The 24,764-nt window shown below is 33.9% G+C and overlaps 1 protein-coding gene and 1 long non-coding RNA gene across 2 annotated transcripts in view; one reads left to right on the top strand and one right to left on the bottom strand.

Moving 5' to 3' along the window:
• Positions 1–24,764, top strand: part of LOC135849145 (zwei Ig domain protein zig-8-like) — a 385,619-nt gene that overhangs the window by 107,602 nt on the left and 253,253 nt on the right. Inside the window, exon 2 of the mRNA XM_065369413.1 lies at positions 21,010–21,200. Within this exon, the coding sequence (XP_065225485.1) occupies positions 21,010–21,200 (191 nt within the window). The remainder of the gene's footprint in view (positions 1–21,009; positions 21,201–24,764) is intronic.
• LOC135847900 (uncharacterized) lies at positions 9,845–13,742 on the bottom strand. Its single transcript, XR_010559268.1, has 2 exons — positions 13,324–13,742; positions 9,845–10,027 (listed from the first exon to the last, which is right to left on the bottom strand). It is a non-coding gene; the product is annotated as an uncharacterized LOC135847900 (long non-coding RNA).

The following is a 24,764-nucleotide window of genomic DNA, read 5'->3' as shown; positions in this document are numbered from 1 at the left end:
GGAATGACACATTTATGTAGAGGTTTGGCCTTCAGCTTGCTACACTTCCCTGTCGTTCTACCAACTGGAGAATTCTGCTTTGGCCATGTTTATCGATCCCAAGTTCATCAAACAGCAACATGTTACCACCCCGCAAGACGTGGATGCGCAGAATACCCCTGGCGCTGTCTTCACTGTAGTACGCTTTTGTCAGATTTCAGTCGTTCATGTCAATCTGATCAAATTTTTAAATAAGTATTTTAAATTTTTAAAAATTCACCAAAAAATCAAAAAAATTAATTCAATAAGTACTGAAATTTTTGCTGTTGAGGTAGGTATTTTGGGATCGTTCAATTTCCCTTTGTTTGTTTCAAAATTTTTTGTGTTAATTGAGATATTTCTCTTTTTTAGGGCAATGATGAGGTCTAATGAAATAACTGAAAACATAAAGATCTTGAACTAATCCCAACTAAAAAACCAACGTTTCATTAGTCAATCGATGACTGCAAAAATGTGTACCACATTACAGTGGATCCTGAAAGAAAATTCGGGTGATTTTGACCAAATTCGGTGGAAACCTTCAATCTGAGTTGAAAATCACTCAGAAACAGTTTTAGCTGCGATGGTACCTTTGGAGTGGTGATATATGGGTCTTCAAAAGAGGTGAATTCTTGAAAAAAATCATGGTTTTTTCGCTCGTGCCTTTATCCAACCTGTTTTAGGAAAAATGACCCAGTTTCAAAAGAGTTTAAGTAGATGATTACGATAAGACAAATTTTTGAAACTTGGGTTTTAATCTGATAGGTACTTTCACAAGATGAAATACAAAACTTCAACGTTTAAGCTTCTGGCAAGCAAAAAATTATACTTTGAACACAACTTCCAAAAAAGAATGAGTATAGAAAATCGCCTATTACTTTCTATGGTACCTATTTTTAGACAGATACAAAATATTTTCCATTTATCCATTAATAAAAAATTCCCCTCTGTGAAAAATATTTAAATTTTGAGAGAGAAAACGAAGGCTTATGATTAAATCCTCGATTCTGAGCTTTTTTCTATGTTCTTTTTTTGACGTCATTTCGTTATTTTTTCACTAGGTATGTGTTTACCTACAATATTTAAAAAAAAAAAAATCGAATCACAAGCCACCCACTTGTTTAGTAAACATAAAACGTATATTTGCCAATTTTAAAAATTCACAAAGACGACGTTACAAGTGCATAAAAGAAAACAGGTCCTTTCAATTCCTTTATTTGCTCGTGATTTCAGTATAAATTTGTTACTGGAAAGTTTTCGTTGCGCTGGAGCTTTATTAATAACTCGTTTATTGTGCCATGAAAAATGTATATGTACTTACACGTCTTACATACTACTAGGTACGTTATACCGCATGGTACATAAACTTGAAATATTTCGCGAATAGAATTCTTTTACCTATAGGTACATGAAAACAGCGAGCCTGTAAACTAAAATTAAGTATTCGCATTCAAACGAGTTATTTTGTTACACGAGTATCGCCACATTTCGCGTTCACGTTCGTTTTAACGCGAAAAATCCTATTAAACTTCTCTTTATCACGAGATGGTTAAACTGTTCGCTCTTTAGTTACAGGAACCCCGATTTTTATGTAGCCTATGATTTTTTGAAAAGAACGCCAGCACCTCCGAAGTACCCATTTTCTTTTATAAAATTCATTTTTCAAGGGTCAGAAAATTTTAATAGAATGCGAAAAGGCGAGCGAGTTGATAGCGTTCCTCCTCCCTTCTTCTAACTCCACCTTGCTGCTAGATTTCCGAAAACGTGCTAAATTATGAGGTCGTTTAAACAGGATAAGGATGAGAATGTCGATACCGCATCAACATCACGCAATTCTCACGCATCGTAGATTTCGAACAAGTAGGTAACTAACGAGTGTTGAAATTTTTTTCCTGCCATATTTCGTGATGTGTAAATATTTCCACAACGCAATCAAAAAATATGAAAAGTTTTATAAGTTTATTTTCCGCAGGTAGATATATACTTTTTTCCTCGACTCTTCATCTCTTTTTTTTTTTTTTGGTTCGCTTTTTATATCGAAATCGAACTATTTTCGTACATGAAAAGAATGAATAAAAGAGAAAGAGAATGTGACATGATCGTATAGTACCTGTAATTCAATGAAATATAAATAACCCATCTTTCAATAGTAGATATATCTTAGTTTCGATCTATTTTGCACATTTTTATACCACCTCGTCATGTAAAATCGATTTTATTCCCCTTACTTTAGAAAGCCTATAGGTAGATTTGTTTTTCGTCGCATAAAGAAAAATAAGCAAGTACACAAGAAGTACTTAGCGCACCACCTTCTTAATTCAATATTTTTTTACCAACTCGCTGCGTGAGCTGCAGAAGAAGCTTAGGTACTTGCAAAATGCGAACAGTTGGGGGAGGGAAGTGAAAAAAAATCTGTTCGAACGTGACAGAAATCACATATTTTTAAAATGAGCCGACTCTTTTACTTCAAGAGAGAGAAAAAAACAAGGGGAAAAAGGTAAGTAAGTTGTATGAAAGAGAAGTACAAACAGATCTTGTGAAATAGCTTGATCAAATTGGATTTATCCTTTTTCGTTGTGTACTCTGCTTATACGGTACCTTTTTATTCCGACGTTTTTGAAATAACAATGTTGCAAATCGTTGCTAGAATCGCTAAAACTGGGTTAAGTATAAGAGAAGATTTCCTACAAATAGTACAAATGTTTTCCCTATTTGTATTTTTCCACGCACATTTGCCATACGCGCCGGCATATAAATTTTGTTATTTTCGATCTTTTTTCTCAGGGTAATAGAGCAGCTTTTACGCGGATAACCAAATATGTACCTACGTATGGCAGCAGTTTATTACCAACGTGTTTTATTTTATCGTGTTTTTTTTGCCCTTGGATTTTTTTGGTTTTTTGATGTGGAATGGAACATGAGTTGAAAAAGAGATGGGGAAAGGTGGAGTTGTTCATATTTGTATTTCACGTGTTTTTTTGAATTTCTGGTTCTCCTCCCCTTATCTTCTACCTTTTGTCTTTTAGTAAAAATGAGTTGAAAATATCTTGATAAGGGAACCTTTAACTAGAACTATCTGACTTTAAAGAAACCATAGCTAGATCGAAAAAGCGTGTCCTAATATCTCTGTAACCAAACTTTCAGGTGCCAAAGTTCATTTTTGGATTTTTGATAAATTTTTGAAATTAAAAAAAAAAATCGAAAAAGCTGTTTCACAGGCGAATTGGGAACATTTTCGTGGAATAAAAAATTTCTAGAGAGAAATGAAGCAATCTGAAGTTTCAAGTGCCAAATTTCATTTTTGGATTTTTGATAAATGTTTGAAACTTCAAAAAATTCAAAACAGTTGTTTCAAGGGCGAATTTCAAATTTTTTCATGAAATAAAATTTTTTAAGAGAAGTGAAGCAATCTGAACAAGTCCTTTAACTCAACTCCCATGCATCAACAACTTCTAGTGTTGTGCCATTTTGGAACCTCCAGTGAGTTTTCCTCCAGAATCTTCAAATCTCTTTGGAAAAATCAAAAACAAACTTTAACACAAATAATACTGGTCGATGCTTATTAGTGATCCTGTGGACCATTTCAGGTGGTCACAACAAAATTCCAGGAGTGTCAGTTCAAAGTGAATTAATTTTTAAGCAATTTGAAAATTCTAGAAAAAACAAAACAAACCAAATTTTCAAACAACAGCAGCAGGATAGATCGGAATATTCACCTAAGTGATATTATAATCTTTTATTATGGTTTACAGATAGCTCATGGGATATGACAAACTTCATCATACATCAATGTAGCTACTCTGGCATATATAATGGGAAGAGTAGGCAGGGCCAGACTCAAGAACACGTGGTGGCCCACTGAGATATCCCATTTTAGTGGCCATGATTTTGGGCTCCTCAATTGGCCAAATTTTTTTCTCCCGTTTTTTAAAGTGCAGGACACTGAGCATGAAAATTCATTCAGAAATTTTTTAAGCGGCCCAGTTTTTACCTCATCAGCCAAAATACGTCACGGCCCACCGAGATTTTCTCAGCAACTCGGTGGGTGGGTCCGGACCTAAGAGTAGGCTATACTCACAAGATATATCACCCCCTTGTAGTATTATCCTCAATACAATTTCTACACTCTTATATTTGTGATATACGAGGTATAGTCAGAAAGTAAGTTTCACATTTTTTTAAAAAATAGAAGGCGTGGATATTTTTTGACCAAAATTGGAGGGGATGTAGTTCAAACATTCGACCAGATCTGACAAAATTTATTTTGCATTTGGGTGCGTTGTTTGTATTTCACAGCGTGATTAGTAAAGTGCTGATAAAAAATGCCGTCCAAATGTGGTATTTGGCCAAAAAAAATTGTAGTTGTAATAATTATGACTAAAATTTATCAAAAATTACTCAATCATGCTAATGTTATTTCAAGTAAAGATGTTATTTGGCGCTGTAATTTGTTCATGTGATGGTCGCAAAATTTCTGGTGCTGAGTAACTCTCAACAATGCCAACATTCAGCAGATTATCACTGAACAATCTACTTCATTTGGATTTTGGTTGAATCAAAATAATGTTAGTATGTTATGTCTTGAGTGGTTCTCAATCAATTTTCCGATGAATTTCCATTTTGTTAGGTTGAAAAATTCATTTTTTCTGAAATATAATTTTTGGACAGCATTTTTTCATCAGCACTTTACTAATCACGCTGTGAAATACGAACAACCCACCCAAATGCGAAATAAATTTTGTCAGATCTGGTCGAATCTTTGAACTACTTACATCTCCAATTTTGGTCAAAAAATATCCACACCTTCTATTTTTTAAAAAAATGTGAAACTTACTTTCTGACTATACCTCATATTAACAAATCGCATCTTTGGAGTAATAAGGCATACATCTCAAAAAAATTGATTTTGACATTTTTGCATTTTTGGGGTGGTGTGTTTCTTCACGCTCGAAGAAACCAACTACAAAATATGCCACTAACCTGTTTTTTGGTGTATTCTTTTGCATATTTGCTTTCGTGTAAATGCGGTATTTTACGCAAATGTTTTAGCATAGTATAAAAATACCCCATTGAGGAAAATCTGCCCATACTCTGAAAAAGACGCCAAAACCAGCTGGTTTATTGACATATTCTGAATGTACGCACCAGAAGGAGGATTGGTGCATCAAAAGAAATCTGCTAAAAAATATGTTACGTGAATATTTGGTACCATATTTTTCTCGCGTAAGGCCATAGCGCTTTCAAATTAGGTATGTGGTGTGTTTCTTTGCACTGGAAGACACCAACTACAAAATACACCACTAACCTGTTTTTTGGCATATTCTTTCGCGTATTTGCTAAATAACATGCGTAAATGCGGTATTTTATGTGAATGTTTTAGCATAGTATAGAAATATTTGCAATTGTTCCATCACATGTCCTGGTGGTTTGGTAGGTAGAGAAGTCATTCTCAAACTCAGAGACCTCGGTTCGATCCCCGGCACTCCGGCAGAGCCAAAAAATTGTTCGTGAATATTGGACATTGGCAGAATTTATCGTGTTAAAAAATAGGTGTGCTGATTAATGAGCAGAAAAGTATTGGTGGAAAGTGTTGCGATTCCTGTTGTGGTTTTTGTTGTGTATCATCAGCAGATTTTCACCCAATGGGGTACCTGCCTTTTTTGTTAGAATTTTAATCAAGCTTCTATTAAAGTTTGATAAGGTTATCAAAAAATCTTACTTTTTTTGGCCAAAATCAAAAATAATTTTACTTTTTTGTATGAACTGAAACTGTTGAAAGTTATATAACAAAAAAAATTGTTTCGGCCAAAACTATTTTAAAAAATGTGATTTCTCCTGAATTTTGGAGCGTTGAAATGCGATTTATGATTACTTATGAGCATTATATCGCGATTAATTTTACATGGGTTCAAATGAGGTTGTCTTGGGACCAGAGGAAATCAGTTTTATAACAAAATCAGTGTTACCACCAAAAACATTATAACAAACTTTTACTATACAAGCTACACATAAACGTGGCAAGGCATGATGGTACGTCACATGTTGATTTTCAGAATTTCAATTTTTTGTGTTTTTTTTTTTTTTTTTTTCATTTTTGCGATAGTTTAGAATAATGTTTTTTGGGAGGGGGAGCTATGGATGATTGATTAATGTTTCAGTGGCGATTTCAAATTGGATTTTCTAGTGTTCATTTATCATACTGAATCTTGTTTGGGAATTTTAATTTTTTTTGGTGATGGATTTTAGGAAATAGAGTGCAGCTGAGCTGTCTAGTTTTTTCAAGAAACTGCAGTTGAATTGAAACTTTGAAGCGAGGAGATTTTTTGCATCGTTTTTAAGACATTTTGACAATTTTCTCTCTATAAAGCTTACTTGACAACTGAGATTGAGGTGTGTGAGAAGAGGAAAAGCGTACCCTACAATTAAGCAACTCAGGAACCTATCAAGAGATACCATATACAGCTAATCTAAAAATATTATACCATCTTATATGCACCATCGTCATCAAAAAATTCCCCATCGCAGTTTTTTTTCCACTAATATGGTCGCAGAAAATGCTTGGTACTCGTTTTAGATACTACAGTACTATAGGGTTCATTTTTCCCGCAATAATCTATCTGATAGATGGTTGAACGTAAATGAATGTTGAAAAAGTCGACTTTATGATAATGTCGCCAACGTTGCGTAATGTATGGCATAAATCATTCGCGTAAGCATTCTCTCTCATATTGTAAATGCATTAGGTCGAATGAGCTGAGCCCCCCTCGTCTTTTCTCGACTGAGCTCCGGTCCCGTCCATCGGCGTGTTGCGGGTTGCGTTGCCGATAATTTATGGCGAGAACGTGTTTAAATATTTAAGTAGGTAGCGCAGTACCCTATCCGGGCTACGTTTTCCTTAACGTGTGATTAAGTCGATTTTGCTTCTTCTTCGCTCTATCTCAGCTCTCTTTCTTTGGGCACCGCCAACGCATCGTGATGATTGAAAAGGTGAATTTTGATTGAAATGCTTATGTAGTTTACGATACGACTAGGAGCCTTTCTATGCGTAGTAAATACCCCGGTCGAATCCGTTTAATACCCTTTATTGAATCGATTTCCTCCTTTCGCGAATCTTTTTCGTTTCCTTTTTTTTCCTTCGTGGTATTATTTTCGTAGACGTTAAAGAAGGTGTATGATAACGAGAATTTACTCTACGAGTTGCAGATTTTGAGCAAGTCGGTTTCATTTCACGTGCTTATGAATAAGGTAGGTATCGTAGATTTGAGGAAAAATTTTAGACGATTTGGTGACCGAGCTGACACATTTTTCATCATTGAGTACTCACGAAAAGATGGGATAATTTTCCGGTAAGAATCCTCTCAAGACACAAAACTCACACAAGCAAGGCCAGCAAGGGTGATAATGCTCATTGCATTTCGTTAACCTTGCCTTAATCACTTCTTTTCCATCATGTAAGCCTCGGAAGGTATGCCAATATGTATCACACAGTGAGCTAGGTAACATTCGGTGCATTTATCATGTAAAATGGCGTGCATTAACAATGTACCTACTTATTATCGATACGAAGATCATATGAGTCGTACATTTCTGCACTCGTCTAGCGTCTAGGTAAAATACATTTTTCGTATCGTTATTTTGATCGAATATACAACCACATGAGCTATAAAAATTACGTCAAAGCTTTTCTTCGTTCAACTTCGTCATCATCATACACGTCAGTCGGATACACGATATAATATGAGAAAGCACCTATCGTGTTTCAGTTGTAACTACGAGTGTTTTATGTCGTGCATTAACCACAGAATAATATTTTCAAACATGTGCGTTGCTTCGGGCATGTTTACTCACGAATAAAGTTACCTTTTCATTTCACCTGTAATGGATTTTCCAATTTTTAACAAAAAATTTTTAGCTCAACCTCGAGACGTACTTATACGAAAAAAAAAATCTCATCAGAACATGAAAGCATTCGCCTCATATGCTATGTATTTGTATTACCTATGGCTTGTTTCATACTAGGTACAGGTATTTCTACGCGCATCAAAAAAATAAACATAAATAAAAAATGGTCTCGAATTCGTTTACTTACGAATCTGTTTTTCTTTTTCATTTCAAAGAGCAATAAACTTTCAAACGACAGTTAATTTTTTTGCTTCTTTTTACAGAGGATAAGTTTCTTTAAATCATTCTTCTTAATTACCCGGATTTTAAATCACCTCCATATGGTTTTATTTAACTTTCAATCTTCTACCTTCGAGTACGATACAGGCGAATAGTTGAATGAAAAGATACAGTTGAAGCTATCGAGTCGATTTCCAAGACCCGTAAAAGAATTTCTAAAAAAAAAGAAAATAAAAAGAAAAGCAGGGAAGGCGAAACAAAGAGTCCACAAAGTGCACGTGCTTCTACACTACATTCTCATGTAAAAAGACATACCTTAAATTCGATGTACATTCATCAACAACACAGTTTCCATCGTCTACCAAGTTAAAGGTGTTGCTAACGTGTCGTTTACGAAAAAAAAAAAATCTACATAGAAAATCTCATTCGAGACGATATGAGCTCAAGTTGCCGGAAACATTTCACTTTAACGAAATTGCATACATTACTCGGGTCATGTAATTTCGTACAATTTACAAAAATCGTCGTTTCCATTTGTCGTCTGTGTGTACATTTCAAACAGATACCCACATATCTTCAGAGCTAAAAATCTACGTGTTATTTCTTCTTTTTTTTTTAAAAAGAGAGGAAAAAGCAATGGACCACATTTAAGCACCTGTACTATTTTGAATGGGTACCCGAAAGTTTAAACCTACGCTCGATACGACCATAATCAATTTTCTCCCATCACTTTTCAGATCACCATGATTCCATTTTTAACCTTTAAAGTTAACGTGTTTGTTTGAAAAATAAGTGAGAAGGAGCCTACTCGTAGATTACGCCTATTGATAAAATTAACCCATCTACACCGTGTTTTAACTTTCCATTTATATACGATCATATAATTAAAGAGGGTTATCCAACTTTCGTCTTTCTAAAACATCTAATTACGAACCTTTGAGTAATACGAACGTTGAGTCGTGTCAATAATTTCAGTAAGTAGATATACGTACATTTATTTTAATTAGGTTGTTGACTCGTTCGTGTAATAAACGTACGTATAAGCCTCATGACACGAGTATGTAGAGATGAACACACCAGTAGGAAACTTGGTAAAAATGTACATCGGGATATACCGACACATTCAACTTGAAAACGCTTCTCATACAACGATCTTTCAACCCTTGCTATCCGTCCTATATTTTTTTGTCGAAGTTTCCACCTTTCTTGTATCCAAACAGTGTGCCCGAAGGGATATAAAGTACTTGAGATTTTTCCACTCTAATTCTTTTCTATATTAGCTTTACACCTTACAAGTGTGAGTAACCCAACTGATCCTTTTTTCTGTCCTTTCGAACGCTTGTGAATTCATATGTTTGCGTGTATTCCACTTTATCAAAATTGATCATTTTTGCAAAATTGTGCAAAATTTAGATGGAAAAATTGATTTGAAATTGAAATTTGAGATGAGGAAAAGTAATGGAAATACATGTTGGTAAAAGTTAGAAAATAATGCCACACGACAAAGTAATTTCATTTTTTTAAACGTTGAAAAACAAAAAAAAACGTTTTTTTTTAAAGGGTATAAGTAGATACTAAGTAGGTATTGAAAACAAGAATGAAATGTTTTGGAGAAAAAATTTAATAAAGGAAAATATTGAAAGAAATCCATCTGATAACAGACCCAGTAAGTGCAAGCACAATTGAAATAAAATTCGATGGATACTTTTATTTAAAGTTCACGATATATTTTTGAGGTTAATTTACATACACTTAAAACTATTTATTTGTGACGAAGTCTTCATTTCATTGACGAGAGGCTGGTTGCAGGTGCATTTAAAAAACTTTTGAACTGCAAGATACCAACAACATGTTCATTCTTTCTGCAAATGCAGAATTCATTTTACGTCTGAAAGCAAAAAAAAAAAATTAAAAAATTGAAAATAATTAGGTACCTTCCTCAAAAACAGTTTATCGACATCAACTCGAAAGGATCTTCAAGATGATTCTTACCTATTCCTCTCTTCACCCTCCCCCCCCATCCGATTTAAGCAGGATCGTGATTTTTGGAGAGTAGGTACATATATGAATCTGAAATTACCATAAATGATTTCCAAGCGAACACTTCCAGTGTTTTTTGAACAGAAATTTTTGATCATTTGTGCCTATATTTTTCATCAAGTAGTATATTAAGTAAGTGGGTATCTGCCTGGAAATCCACCCAAATTTGGATATAAGCTCGTTAAATGAGTCGATGAGGATAAGCCAAAATTCGATTTCCAACTGCCCAAATTAATTTTTGCTTCTTCTGAAGAAATCAAACATCACCCTGGAGTTTTCAGGGACTATAGAGTAGCTCGAAATGGTGAAACTTGCATCCGATGGGTTGGTTCTATAGATACGATACAACCATTTTCCAAATTTCCAAGTTTTCTCTGCAAACGATTTTTTTTTTCAAATCTTTTTTTTCCTTACAAATATGCTACTCAAGTATTCAGTTAAAAAAAAACGAACTCCAAGTGTGTTGTCTGAAAATTGATTGCAAATGTTGATAGACTCGTTAAACAAGTCGAAAATTAGACACAAAAAAGGGCTTAAAGCAGCCCAAATTAATTGCCGCGCTTTCTGGAGTGTGAAAATTCTGGAGAAATTGAAGATCACACTGGAGACTCCAGAATGAATGGCTGAAAATCGTGAAATTTGATTTGAGGGAGTTGCCAAAAACGATTATTCTCCGGTTTTCAAAATTCGCCGAAAACCAAAAAATTAATTTTGAACAGATCAATTACCTTTGTGGGAGTTTTGAACATGCTCTTTTCTTTTCGAAAATCGCATACCTAGTCCAGCTCATTCAGAAGGATACCTTCAATAGTTCCCTTGTAAACATTTCGACTTTTCAAAAAAAAAATCAAAATTGACAATTTGAATCTTTAACCTTACATATGATCATTTTTTGACACATTAAAATAGGTAGATGAGAAGGGGATGTATTTCCACCATCTTGGGAAAATAATTGGTAGATGAACAGTAAACAATTTTTTTTATTGCTCAAGTAAAAAATAAACAAGAGTTAAAAAAAAGTTTCTCACTATAAGTCAAATCGTCTAAATGGTCTCATAAAAATTTCAAAAAATTAAATTCTCAACTTATTCTGGAATTTTTATCGGAAACTGGACATTTTTTTCTCTCTCTCTCCAAGAACAAATTTTCGAATGAAAAATTATGCGTACTCGTATAGGTACTTAATTTATGCAAAAAATGAGTCTGACAAGAGCCTCCGATTTGACCAAGAAAGCGATTTCTGAAGAAAGCATGTTCTGAAACATCATAACCAAAATTTCAAAAATACTTTATTTTGCCATATTTAGCAAATTTTTTAAAAATCCAATCATGACATTTTTTTGGATTTTTTTTACTTTTATACTTTTTTTAGTGAAAATGATGAAAATCACATCGTATAGTTTTGAAGTTGATACTGTATGCTCCCTCAAAACAAAATCCCACCATTTCCGGTCACGCTGAAGCTTCCGGGGCAATTTTCGATTCTTCTATGAATTTTTGAAATTCTTCAAAAAACGCGGAAATTAATTCGAGCATCTAAAAATCAAACTTTGACTTCTTCTTTCTCAGTTTAACAAGCTTATCCAAAATTGGGCCAATTTTCACACAGACTTCCCGGGGAAAAAAGTTCAAACTTGGCCATACATGATCATGTATGGTGGATGAACTCGAGCATACATGATCATACATAAACCGAAGTTTTCATACATGCTCATGTTACAAAATTGTCCCCCACATGATCATACATGTCATATATGATCATGTATGATCAAGTATGATTTAGTGTAACCATGATCATGTGTAAATGCGGGGATTTTTTTAAACATGAACATGTATGATCATACTTTAAATTCGAGAATGTATGAATTTTTATAATAAAAATATTGTCAGTATAAAATATATGGGATGATTTGCTGAATGGTATAAGTACATACGATGTGCTAAGAATGCAAGACAAATGTGGATAAATGAATTTCAGACATTTTTCCAGATTATAGACACTTTTCTAGATTATAGAATAAAATGTATGATATAAAACATGCAATTTCATACAAATTATCCATACATGAGCATGTGGGGGACAATTTTTTAGTATGATCATGTATGAAGTCGTCATACATGATCATGTATGGCCAAGTTTGAACTTTTTTCCCCGGGTTGTTTATGAGGGTTTAAATTGCATTCCCGGGGAAAAAGTTCAAACTTGGCCATACATGATCATGTATGACGACTTCATACATGATCATACTAAAAAATTGTCCCCCACATGCTCATGTATGGATAATTTGTATGAAATTGCATGTTTTATATCATACATTTTATTCTATAATCTAGAAAAGTGTCTATAATCTGGAAAAATGTCTGAAATTCATTTATCCACATTTGTCTTGCATTCTTAGCACATCTTATGTACTTATACCATTCAGCAAATCATCCCATATATTTTATACTGACAATATTTTTACTATAAAAATTCATACATTCTCGAATTTAAAGTATGATCATACATGTTCATGTTTAAAAAAATCCCCGCATTTACACATGATCATGGTTACACTAAATCATACTTGATCATACATGATCATATATGACATGTATGATCATGTGGGGGACAATTTTGTAACATGAGCATGTACGGAAACTTCGGTTTATGTATGATCATGTATGCTCGAGTTCATCCACCATACATGATCATGTATGGCCAAGTTTGAACTTTTTTCCCCGGGTTCCCATTCAAATAGAAAGTGAACACTTACGAATAAAGCTCATACACGATGAAAGTTTCAAGCATAAAGAGATACATTTCAGGCCATTTTTAAATGAAAGATTCTCGACTTATGTGATTCTTTTTGAACAAAATTACCCACTTTTCAACTCAAAATTCAATTTCGCGACTTTTTTTTACAAACTAGGTACGTCAACTCGCAGACACCTTACACCCCACAAGTTGCGAATTTTATACCGGACACGCATTTCCACGCTCTATAAAATCTGTTTTATGCCTTAACACCTTAGAACCCTTAGTCCTACGTATATTTCACATACCCCAACATTTGCCCCAGGTTACCCTTCCTACTTCTCTGAAACAAAATAAAAGACAAGGAAGAAACACATCAAAGGAAGTACGTAGGTGTATTTACTTACTCACTTGTTTTTCACCTTCTACCGGTGCAGCTTGTTTATTATCCTCCAGTCTGGCTTGAACGACCAGTAAAACGCTGATTATTACAACGGTTGTAGCTACGAATACCAATTTAATATATTCATACATCTTGTTCAACATCGAGTCACCGATTTCTCGAACAAAATTACCTTCGCCAAAATTCAACTTCGAAGCCAACCAACTCATAAAAATTAACTGAACACGACAACTAAACTCGAACTGTTACAATGTATCCGAACGAAAGATTTAAATCCATAGTTGTAGTTGTCGTCTTCATTATCGTACACTTGGCCTTATTCATTTACGATCATCTATCTCGATAAACAAGATGTGCGGTAAATCCTACAAACCGTAGTAAATTCACAGCAATTGATACTCGTAAAATGCGAATCTAATCAAAGTACACAATTTCTTACTAGTTGATTATAAATAAGTATACCCATTTCCCATCTAACATTGGTCGATAAAATTCGAGGGAAAAAATAAAAGGAAAACCGCAGTAATCAAATCGATTACGTGAAAGATTATTAAGTAAGCAAACTTCCATCACGCTACGAAGTAATTCTATACTTCTAACGACCTTGCTTTTGGCAACAAAAAAATCTTGAACTTTACAATTGAAACAATTAGATTGAATTTGAGAAGCCTGCATAAATCTGACACGCGTTTTCTGATTTTTTTTTTTTTGTTTTCGTAGAATCAATACAAGGTACTCATTTTTTTTTCAAACTATATAAAAGAAGCCTCTTGAAAATTACAGCCTTCATAACATAAGAAACCGCGATTCTTTTCTAGCTTTATGTTCTTTTAGGTCATTTCAAGTTCAACCTGTACAGGAGCATTGGTCTGATTTCCTACATTATTGTCCTTGAATGAAACAAGGTCATGTTTCAGGATTCGTATTTTTATATTAAGCACCTATTTTTCATGGCTGGGTCATTCCACGTCAATTCGACCAAGAAGTGGTAAGGGAGGGTCGAAGATTTTTTGAGATTTTTCCTGTGGAAAGACCTTTTGCTAGGGGATGTCAACGTTTTCAGTGAACTTGAAATACGTATCATCCATTTCAGCAGTGGATTACTCGATATACCTAGATACCTACCAAAGAAATGGATCTTTTTCCCATAATTGGAGGCTTTGAAAGGCTTTTTGGTAATATCATAAAAATTAGTGTTGCCACTTTTTTTCGTACGAAAAATTAGCTCGAAATGGATGATGTTTCAAGTTCGCTGAAAACTTTGACACCCTCTAGCAGCCTTTAAAAAAGAGCTAGAGGGCTCTTCAGTAATTACCCAAAACCGAAAACCGTCAAAAAATTCCAGAAATTCACTTTTTTAAACCTGGAAAGGAGCTGAGAGGGGCTGAAAAGTTGAAACATAATATATTACCTACCTAAATATCAGAGTTCAAATCAATGATACCTACCAAATAATCAAATTATTCCAAATTCGAATTTTTCTCACGTTTGTTCCCTCAGCTCATGCGATATTTCTCTCTTCCGAGATCTAATTATAAAAAGGATACGTGTCTCCTACTAAAATGTACGGTAAATTGCATTTGAAAATATGCGAATCCGATAAGCAAAAAATATAGTATAACTCAATCGAACCAGCTCCAGTATCAAGTTCTACATTACATAGCCTATATTATATTACACTAGGTACCTATATTTTTAATTGAATTTCCCAGCCATCGTAAGCCTATCATCGGACAGAAAGACATAAACCCAGACGTTCTTACCATTAAGTTTCTCGCCAGATCTCTGACCCGGTTACTTTGGCGCTGTTTTAAAGCTATACAGATATATAATCGAGTTAACCCGCAAGAACGAACTCTCATAATTTACGTAGGTACCAAGAGTATTGGTTATTATTTTAAACCGTTTCATATTAAATTACCCAGACAGTTACTCGAATCGCCATAGCTACCGGCGGACACGAGACTTTTTAATGGATAAAAATAAACGCAGCAGAATGGGCAGTAAGCAACGCTTTAACCGCACCTAGTCTTTCGTCTAATTAACGTTCGCCTTTGTGATCTAATTAATAAGCCATCTTCGGAGAGATAATTAAAATAGCACCAGCCATTGTGAAAAGTCTTCGGTGTAAGGTTACTCTGTGCGCGTGGAAATTTTTCATTAGGTGAAAATCAAAAAACCTCGTGACTTAGAATAATTCAAATTCGTTTTAAATCTATTAAGTATCGCCTTTGATCACATTCTTAGAAACTGTTGTGAATTTTAATTTTTTAAACTTTTAAGGTAAATGGTTTCTAAAAGTGAAAATTAAATTCCAGTGCTACTGACAATGGCTGGAAATAACGAAGTTGAAAATTTGAAAATCACCTTAACATCTTCCTTTGAAATCTTGCGAAGGGAAGATAATTTCGAACACGAGCATATAATAACAAAGTGTGAGATGAAGAAAATTGATACAAATGACACCTGGGTACCAACATGGTAAGAAATTATTTAGACTGGAAACAAAAATAGGGTGTCTACAAAAAAGAGTCGGTGTATTTTTTTCAAATTTTATTGAGTCCATTGAAAAATCAGGGAGATCAACTCTTTTGAGATCTCTCATACATTTGTAAACAGCAAAAATTTGAGATTATTCTCATTTTTTGGGTCAGAATATTCTGAGAAATAGTTCTTGAATTTTGAGCAGAACGTTTACAATGGTCGGAACGGTGCCCAATAAGCAACAACTAACTATGTAAATTACAGATTTAAAAGATGATTTTTGGCCTATACGGTGTGATTTAAAGTTTCTTGAGAAAATTCAAAAATCACTGAAGGCTCCAGAATGGCTTGAAACTGTGGGAATTGAATTAAAAGACTCACAAACATCTTTTTTGAATTTTTTAAAGTTTCAAACATTTTTCAAAAATTTAACAAATGAATTTTAGGATTGGAAATTTTGTTCTGGCGGCGGTTTCAAGAGATATGCTCTTTCGATTGAGCTTGGTTTCGTTCAAATCGGATGTGTTCCAATTCAAGCGGCATTCTAGTTGAGATACAACTTTTTTTGGGGGGGAGGTGGGTTTGTGCTCGCAAGAATGTTGAAATCAATTTTTTTTAATTCGCCGGAAAAAAGGTAAAAAAAAACTTCGACTGTTATTTTTGAAAATTTTCAAATTTCAGCTTTAAACTTTTATACTGTGAATATGATAAGTCGAAGCTTTATCTGAAATTTTAATACACTGACTACAAAATCATCAATTTATTCTCTTTGAAACTCCGAGAACTGATTTTTTCCAAGACCAACCAGTCCTGAGACGGAATGTGTTTGATGTTTGTGATCTCCCCCCTCTTTCCAAATTTGGGAAAAAATTCTGAACGACTTCAAATTAATTCAAACATTGAAGCTGCCACGCTTCGAAATTTTTTTTCTTCAAATTTTGGAGTGGGTGGATTGGAAGGGAAGTCGTTGAAGAGAACTAATAACTCCAAAAAAACTCTTCAAAAAAGAATTACACCCCGCCCTCTCCACGATTCCTAATGAACCTACTCCATGAACAAAAATTAAAAATTTCAGTAAGAAAATGTTATGATATCATGGTGGAATCCGCCCCTAACAAAAACAACCTACCACTTCACCATTTATCGTATAAGACAATCTATGAAACAGCTAATGAGCCAAAAATTTGGGGGCTGACAAATCTTCCACACTCCAGAGTCAAGTTAGATTACTAAACTTATTTGAGGGATCTGTCCGCCCAAATTTTTGGCTCATTAGCTCTTTCATAGATTGGTCTTATACGATAAATGGTGAAGTGGTAGGTTGTTTTTGTTAGGGGCGGATTCCACCATGATATCATAACATTTTCTTACTGAAATTTTTAATTTTTGTTCATGGAGTAGGTTCATTAGGAATCGTGGAGAGGGCGGGGTGTAATTCTTTTTTGAAGAGTTTTTTTGGAGGATATCAGTACTTTTTTTTCTATATTATTGTGATGAAGTGTTTAATCTAATGAATGAAAATAGCGTTGGTGGCAGGAGCATGCAGAGAGTGGACAGATTACTGGACATTTGTCATTAAACTGACTGGAATAAAAACAGTGGGTTTTTAAGGGTGATGGAGGAAGGGGTTGACCAAAAATTCGCCGATCAGTAAAAAAAAAAGACTTTAAATTTTGTCAAATAAAATGACACAATAGCGAATACAAATTTCTAAAATGAAATGAGAGATGAAATGACAAGTTTACCAATAATTGATAGAAATACCTATTAAAAAATTATTATTTTAGTTTTTGAATTTTTTGAAGTTTCAAAATGGAATTTTTTAGTTTAGGAAAAGGATAGAAAAAATAGCTGAGTGATGCCAGTGAAAAAACGTTCAAAAATTCAAGAGGGGAGAAACCATGTGTTTTTCAGGTTCCATTTTTTGGCTTCAAAATTTTGGAATTTAAATGTCAACTTTTTAATGAAAACCAAACAAACCTGAACAAAGTAAAGCAAAACGTCATTTCAAGAAGTAAAAAAAAACATGTTTTTTCAGGTGAAAAAATGTATCTTGTTTGTTTTAAATAAATTTGCGTAATGAAATTTTTTCCATGTTTACTTTAAAAAAAAAAACAAGGGCAAAAGAAAATTTGTACTTTCGGAAGTGAAAAACAACGTTTTTTACAATATTTTTAAAAATTGAACATACCTATTAAATAAAAATCATATTGAAAAAATCAGCTTACAAAATTAAAAATTGAAAAAAATTTTTGATTCTGATGGGGTTCGAACCGGAGTCTACTGCGTGGCGAGCAGAAGCTTAACGCAAGCAGCCACTTGGGCTGCTTAGAAAACGGCGCATTTCAACTGCATACAACGCTCACCTTGTAATGGCAACACGTGTTGTGCTTTAAATTTAACGGACATTTCGATATTGAACGCTTATGTGCAATAATAATTATTATTGCGCATAAATGAAAGCTCATATCAATTTGAAAATATTAAAAGGCACTTCCCTGGTGTTTGGAGTATATGTGAACATAATTTCAACGTGATTGGGACTTTATTCCAAGCTGCAGCTTTTCTTAAAAAATGGATTGTTGGCCATTTTTTGAGTATAATTAAACTACTTCATTAAGAAAAGCTACAGCTTCGAATAGGGCACAAATCACGCTGAAATTTTGTTCAAATGTACTTTGAACATCGTAGATGTGCCTTTTGATGTACGTACATCTATCCCAGCTTTGGTTTGATTGTACTTTGGATAAATATACTGCTCGTTTTTTCAAAATTTGTCATTTTTCAGCATCTTTAGACTCCACTCAAGCTTGATGTAATTGGGCTACAAAGCTCAATTTTCGCATGAACATCAAGTTTGTGGTGGAGAAGTGCCTTTTGATATTTTGGGTCAATTTTGAAAATTTTTGGGGCCCAAAAAGGGGGGGTGCAGGGTCAATTTTCAAAAAATTTACAATTTTTTGCTTTTAGTCAGTAATGGTTGACAAATCAAAGCTATATTCCAAATTTCATCAAAATTGGTTCGGCCAATCCTTCTAACTTTGAGTGGAACTTGAAGAAGAATTTTACCAAAATGACAAAAAACAAGGTACCTACTTGAAACTTTGCGAATTTTTATCGTACAAAAATTATTCTTATATATTCTGAAAGGTCTTTGAAAAATAAGAAAAAAAGTATCTATGCGTTTTTTGAATAAACGCATAGTTTTTGAGAAAAATGCGTTGGAAATATTCTGGGCTAACATTATGAAATGATTTGAGAATATAACTCCGTCTGGCGTTGCGCCGCCTACGGTAACGCGTTTCATGACGCGTTTGAAACCGTGGGAGGGCGGGGTGGCAACGCTACCGCGTCGCCTGATCCAAAAATTCAGCTCAACATTACCTCAAATAAGTGGCCATCGATCAAATGTTTTGAGTCAATCAAATCTGGTGATTCTTTGCGCTTCTCTAAGGTGTGGAAATCTTATAGGTACTTATTTTGAAAATTTATTTGTTGAAATGCAAAAAAAAAAAAAAGATTTTATTAAAAATAACCAAATGATACTTACTTAGATTTCAACTTTTGTATACATCATGAAAAGTTGATTTTCCACTTCGCCACCTCCCATTTTCAAGACTAGAAGAGAAAAAAAGCCAAACAGTTATTTGTTCAAAAATTATTGGAAATGACACTTTTTTTTAAAGAAAAATTTAAAGCTTGGGATTTTTGCTGTGAAGAAGGGAGAAGGCGATAAACATTGATTTTACATTCACAATTGAATCACCAGGCAACAATGAAATTAAAAAAAAATATTTTGTATGATCCTTATAAACTTACGACAAATTGGATACCCTATGGTACCTAATTCGATGCTGTCCATCAATAAAAACATTTTGGAGGATGAGCCAGGCTTCTGCAAAGAGCATTCTGAACAGCAAACTTTTTGATTTTTTTTTTTTATGAAATTTTTGAACATTAAAGCATCTACTCGTAATTGTTTGATATTAAATATTTTTGAACTTTTCCCAGCTTTTTACGTATGCAGTGGACGACCAGAGTTTTCCAACTTTATACCTAATGATTGTTAAATTTTTTATACAACTTTGCTTGAAATCTAATTACATCAAATTATTTTACTAAACGTGTAATTTTCAAAAATTTTACGAATTTGTTTTATAATTTCGCACTGCAATGATTTCTCTGCCACCTTATTTAGTTTTCGATTTCGTTTAAATGAACTCAGAAAAAAAAAAATGCTATTTCAAGCGTCATTCAAGCAACTTTTAAAACTTTTCAAGACCGGCCTTGGATGAAAATTTACGCAATTTTAAATGCCTACACAGTTTACAAAATGTTCATCTAAATGTCTAATTTATAAACTTTTCAACGCCTTCTGCAAACAGGCTTACAGTGAAAATTTTATTGTTTCTCGAAACCACGATGAAAAAAAAAAATCTTAGAAGTGAATTTTCTCAAATATTTCACTCTAGTAAACATCTCGCAGACGAATAAATTCTTCAAAATTTTCCAATTAAAAATATCGTTTCGTCGGTAGAAAAATTCATCTGGTTTCAATCATGAGAAAAATTTCAAATTTCATTAAGAAATTCTCAATCTTGTAGCAAAAATTTTATCACAATAAGGGTATTTTTCTTTTTAATAATGATTATACTTCAAATTCCAATCCGACATCAAACCACAGTCACGCAATAGTAAAAAAAAAAAAAAAAAAAAAAAAAAACGTTGAAAAATTAAATCAAATGACCCGAAACTGTACGCATCCCTTTAGAACATATTTCACTTATATATACGAGTATGTAGGTAGGTACTTGGTATAAAATGAGAAACCAAGTTGAAAGATGAAAAAAGAAAACACGAGCAAGAAGAAAAAGAAATCATCGCAAAAGACTTGTTCGCGTTTGATTCGCTATGAAATTTCACATCCAACATCACGTACTTAGAAAACAATCATCAATCGTTTATTTTGAAGATGCGTTCGAGTGGAAGAAGGTATTTTAACGATGAGAATACTTTGATCACTGAAAATGCGTTTTATCCTAAGAGGAAAAAACCTTATAAGACGTGACGTTATGTGTTTCCATTAAAGCATACAAGCTACGTACTCAATTCATAATATGTACTATGCATTTGAAAATACCACATTATAGGTACCTATCTATCTACCTACCTACCTACCTACCGTTAATGCAAGCTCATTTTACAGGCGCCCCGAAACCTAGCACAGCTATCGATTACGACGATTGGGACGATCCGCCAAAAATTAAAGAAGTAGCAGAAGGCCCGTATTATGACCAGTTCGACTATAACGTTACCAGAAATTATACCGTAATAGCTGGAACGCCGGCCGAATTATTGTGCAGAGTTAAATTAAAACCGACCGATGGAAATAAAACGGTAAGCCGATTATATCTATATGCTTGTATACAATTTTCTTTTTTCCCCAATTCAAATGCTTCCTTTTTGAATCCCAAATGTAGGATTATGATGTTTCAATATCGTTATCTTTTCCTTTTTTAATAAGACATCGGAAAAGACTAAAGGAGAGGGAATATGAGGTTATATTAAGATTAACAATAACTTGGAATAAGTGAAGTAAATGGGGAAGAAACCTTCCAACAGTAAAAATTTAAGAAAAAACAAACTTGCTTCAAGCTCTTCATCTCAGCTCATTTAAAAATAAAAAAGAATTAGATAGTTGACCACGAAAAATTCCAAAGTTGAATCGAAAAATTCCTCTCCCCTCCCTTTTTCCCGTTGTACATGACTAAGACTATCTCCTCTTCCCTTTGTTGGAAAAAAATAAATTTGAAAAACATCCCACCGTCAAGAATGGAAAAGTTACACATTTAATTGCGAGCAAATGAGATAGAATAATTCATCGAATGGAATGAAAACTAAACTCTACGCGCTAGAGATTCTTTTACGAGTAGCTTTCAAAGGTCATAGTTCAAGGCCGATCTCTGGAAAACCCCTCACTGTAACGTTGAAGATGTGGTTTATAGAAAATATACATATTTTTGCTCTTTTCTTTTGAAAAAACGAAGGGAATATCAAAGGCATACCTAATTATTTGCACTTCGGGTGATCTGTAAGAAGAAAAGACTACGATGAGCTTGACATAACGTACGTAATACGACGAGGATTTTCGAAAAATTTTTTATATTGCAGCTTACTCTGCGAATTTTTTATTGAACCAATATTTCTCACAATTTGATCATGGATACTCCTATATTTTAATCGATGAGGCGTATTTTCATATTTTTTACAAGGTCAGATTTTTTCTTAATATGGTTATGTAACTAATAAGGAAGAAGAAGTGCCAAAAAGGAGGAAATTTTGAAAAAACTAGACTTGAACTAGGTACTTTTTGGAATTTTTGATCAAAACACACCCAAGATCCTCTGCAATTTTGACAAAAATAGGACTTTTTGCACTTTTGGAGTTCATCAGACTTTTTTGCCATTTTGACAACCGGAATTTTAACCAAAAAATATTATATCTTTTTTTCAAAATCAATATTAGGTATGGCATCAAAAAAGCACTTTTTTGTACTTTTAGCTGCAAAATGGAAAAAATGGGGCAATCTTGAAAGAAAACCAGAATTTTTCGTTTTGATTATGAATACAGGATTTGTTTAGAATTTTGGCCAAAAAACAGAACCTTCTGAAATTTCGAAACTTCTGAAACAAAATTTACAAATTATTAGATACAAATGCGTGAATGCAGGAATTTCCGGAAATTGTGGCAAAAGAGTGGGGCAGAAGTAGGATAGCAGCACATTCGAGCGAAACACAGGTCAAAAGGGGGGGGGAGAACAGATGGGCGTTTTTTGAGCAGCCATCAAAAATTCAATGAAAAAGTTGAAAACTATATTTCTTCATGGCGTCCATTCTCAAAAAATCTGGAAAAATTACCACAAGCACAACCTTTCGTGCTGATTAACATATGTGACCTGGTCTGACAAAAGGGGCAAAAAGTCGGAAAACCTTTTTTTTTACAGGAGAGGCGGAAATGTGGAAATAGGTCAACATTTTAAAGAATCGTTTTTTCACGGATTTTGGTTGTTTGGCATGTGAACTACATATCATTGTACATAATTTGGCCAAAAAGTATGTTGAAAGCGCATTTGAAGTTAGCGTCTGTGGACTCGGAAAAAGGGCCACAAGTCGCACTTTCTGAATCTCCGTGTTTTCAATGAGTTGTTGTCATCTAGGTTTGATATTCTTTTTTTTTTAAATGTTGGTCAGTTTTCCTTTCTTTTTTTTCTTTTTTTTTTGAAGGAACAAAAAGAAAATAAATCGGTTATAAAATAGTAAAGTTTAGCTTGCACGCAATTAAGATTGAAATCTCACTGGTAGGTCTAATATGCGACATCTACGCAGATGGTACATTTCTTCATCACAATTCAAAAGATCTTTGACTAATACATTGTCATGGTTAGAAATTCTTTCTTGGTAGATGTTATTGTATGCAATTGTACATAGTTTCTAGCTTTTTGAGATTCATTGAATGGGTCATTACATTGATACATTCGGAGTGTGAAATAAGAGCTTATAAGTTCCATTTAGGCCAACTGCTGCAGGAGTATAAAAGCAAGGAATCAAAAGTTGGAAAATGGCTGAAAAAATTTTTTGGACTCGCGTATTTACTTGCTGACGAAGTATCAGATGGTTTCACTGAACTCATATCTACAGCTCCTACAACTGACATGGCATTTCCAGATTACCTTTTAGACCACTACATAACAGAATTTTCAACTTTTCCACCTGATATTTGGGCAGCTGAACCAGATTCTTCTCCATGAACAACAAATGCAGTGGAAAGTTTTCACTCGCATTTCAACGGCCAATTCTACCACCCACATTAGAATATTCACCCTGTTACTGACATCATACTGCAGGTACAGCAAGAGACGGGCCTGAAAATCAATTCTATTCTATTCGACAAGGTGCTTCAAATTACGCCAGGAAAGAAATGAAGGAGAAAGAAAAATTTCTGAGAGCAACTTTGCAGCAGCACAAAAGTAAAGAAATTACCATCAGAAAATACTTGTCAATCTTACTACTCTCTCATACATTTTTAATCATGCCTGCCAATAAAGCAGACAGTCCTAAGCCTGTGAAAGTGAGAAAAAAATTATGTACAATGGAGTTGTACCTACCATCCCTATATGTCCCTAAGTTTCCTGTGCGTGAACAAGTTCTAATTTTATGCGCAAACGAGTTATGTTTTCCCCCAATTGTGCGCAAACCACTTGCAGCCTCTTATGGATATCATTGATTTCACACTAGGTATTTCCAAATCTTCAAGAATTGTGCTGTTCTTTACATACTACATACAATGTGTTTATAAGTCTTCTTAAAATTTTGTTCTGGAATTTTTTTGATAAACAGGATGTTGGATTCACTAGCTGAACCCCATAGTTCAATGCCATGGGACCAAATTGTTTGAATAAACATTTGAACGAGTATACCAAGATCTTGTTTTGTTGGTTCAGTATATTAGTTCCAAGAAGCCAATAAAGCGACTTGAGTTTTTTGTCGAGTTGAGTTCTCTTCTTCAGAATATGATCTCTCCATTTGTTGTAGTTTACCAAAACTCTGGTTTTACAAGTTAAAAATATGATTCAATCATAATTGATATGCAATAATAATTGTAAAAATAATGTACATCGATTAATTTTCTCAATTTTAACCCTTGAAATTAATGCTTTTGTAAACGCTGATAAGAAAAGCCCTGTCTGAACACTAGCGCCATCTATGTAAGTGCCCAGGCCAAATGTGAGATGGGTATCAAGGTGTAATCCCAGATATTTCACGATGTTTATTTGAAGCATTTCATCAATATTAAACATGGGTGTTAGCTACTTGTTTAAACTTTTCTTCCAGTAAAAAGGATATAGCTCGATTTTTCATTAATGATTTTGATTCTCCAAGTTTGACACCATTCGAATACAAG

The sequence above is a fragment of the Planococcus citri genome, chromosome 5, assembly GCF_950023065.1.
Source record: "Planococcus citri chromosome 5, ihPlaCitr1.1, whole genome shotgun sequence".
Lineage (NCBI taxonomy): Eukaryota > Metazoa > Arthropoda > Insecta > Hemiptera > Pseudococcidae > Planococcus > Planococcus citri.
This window is presented reverse-complemented; position numbering and strand designations above follow the sequence as displayed.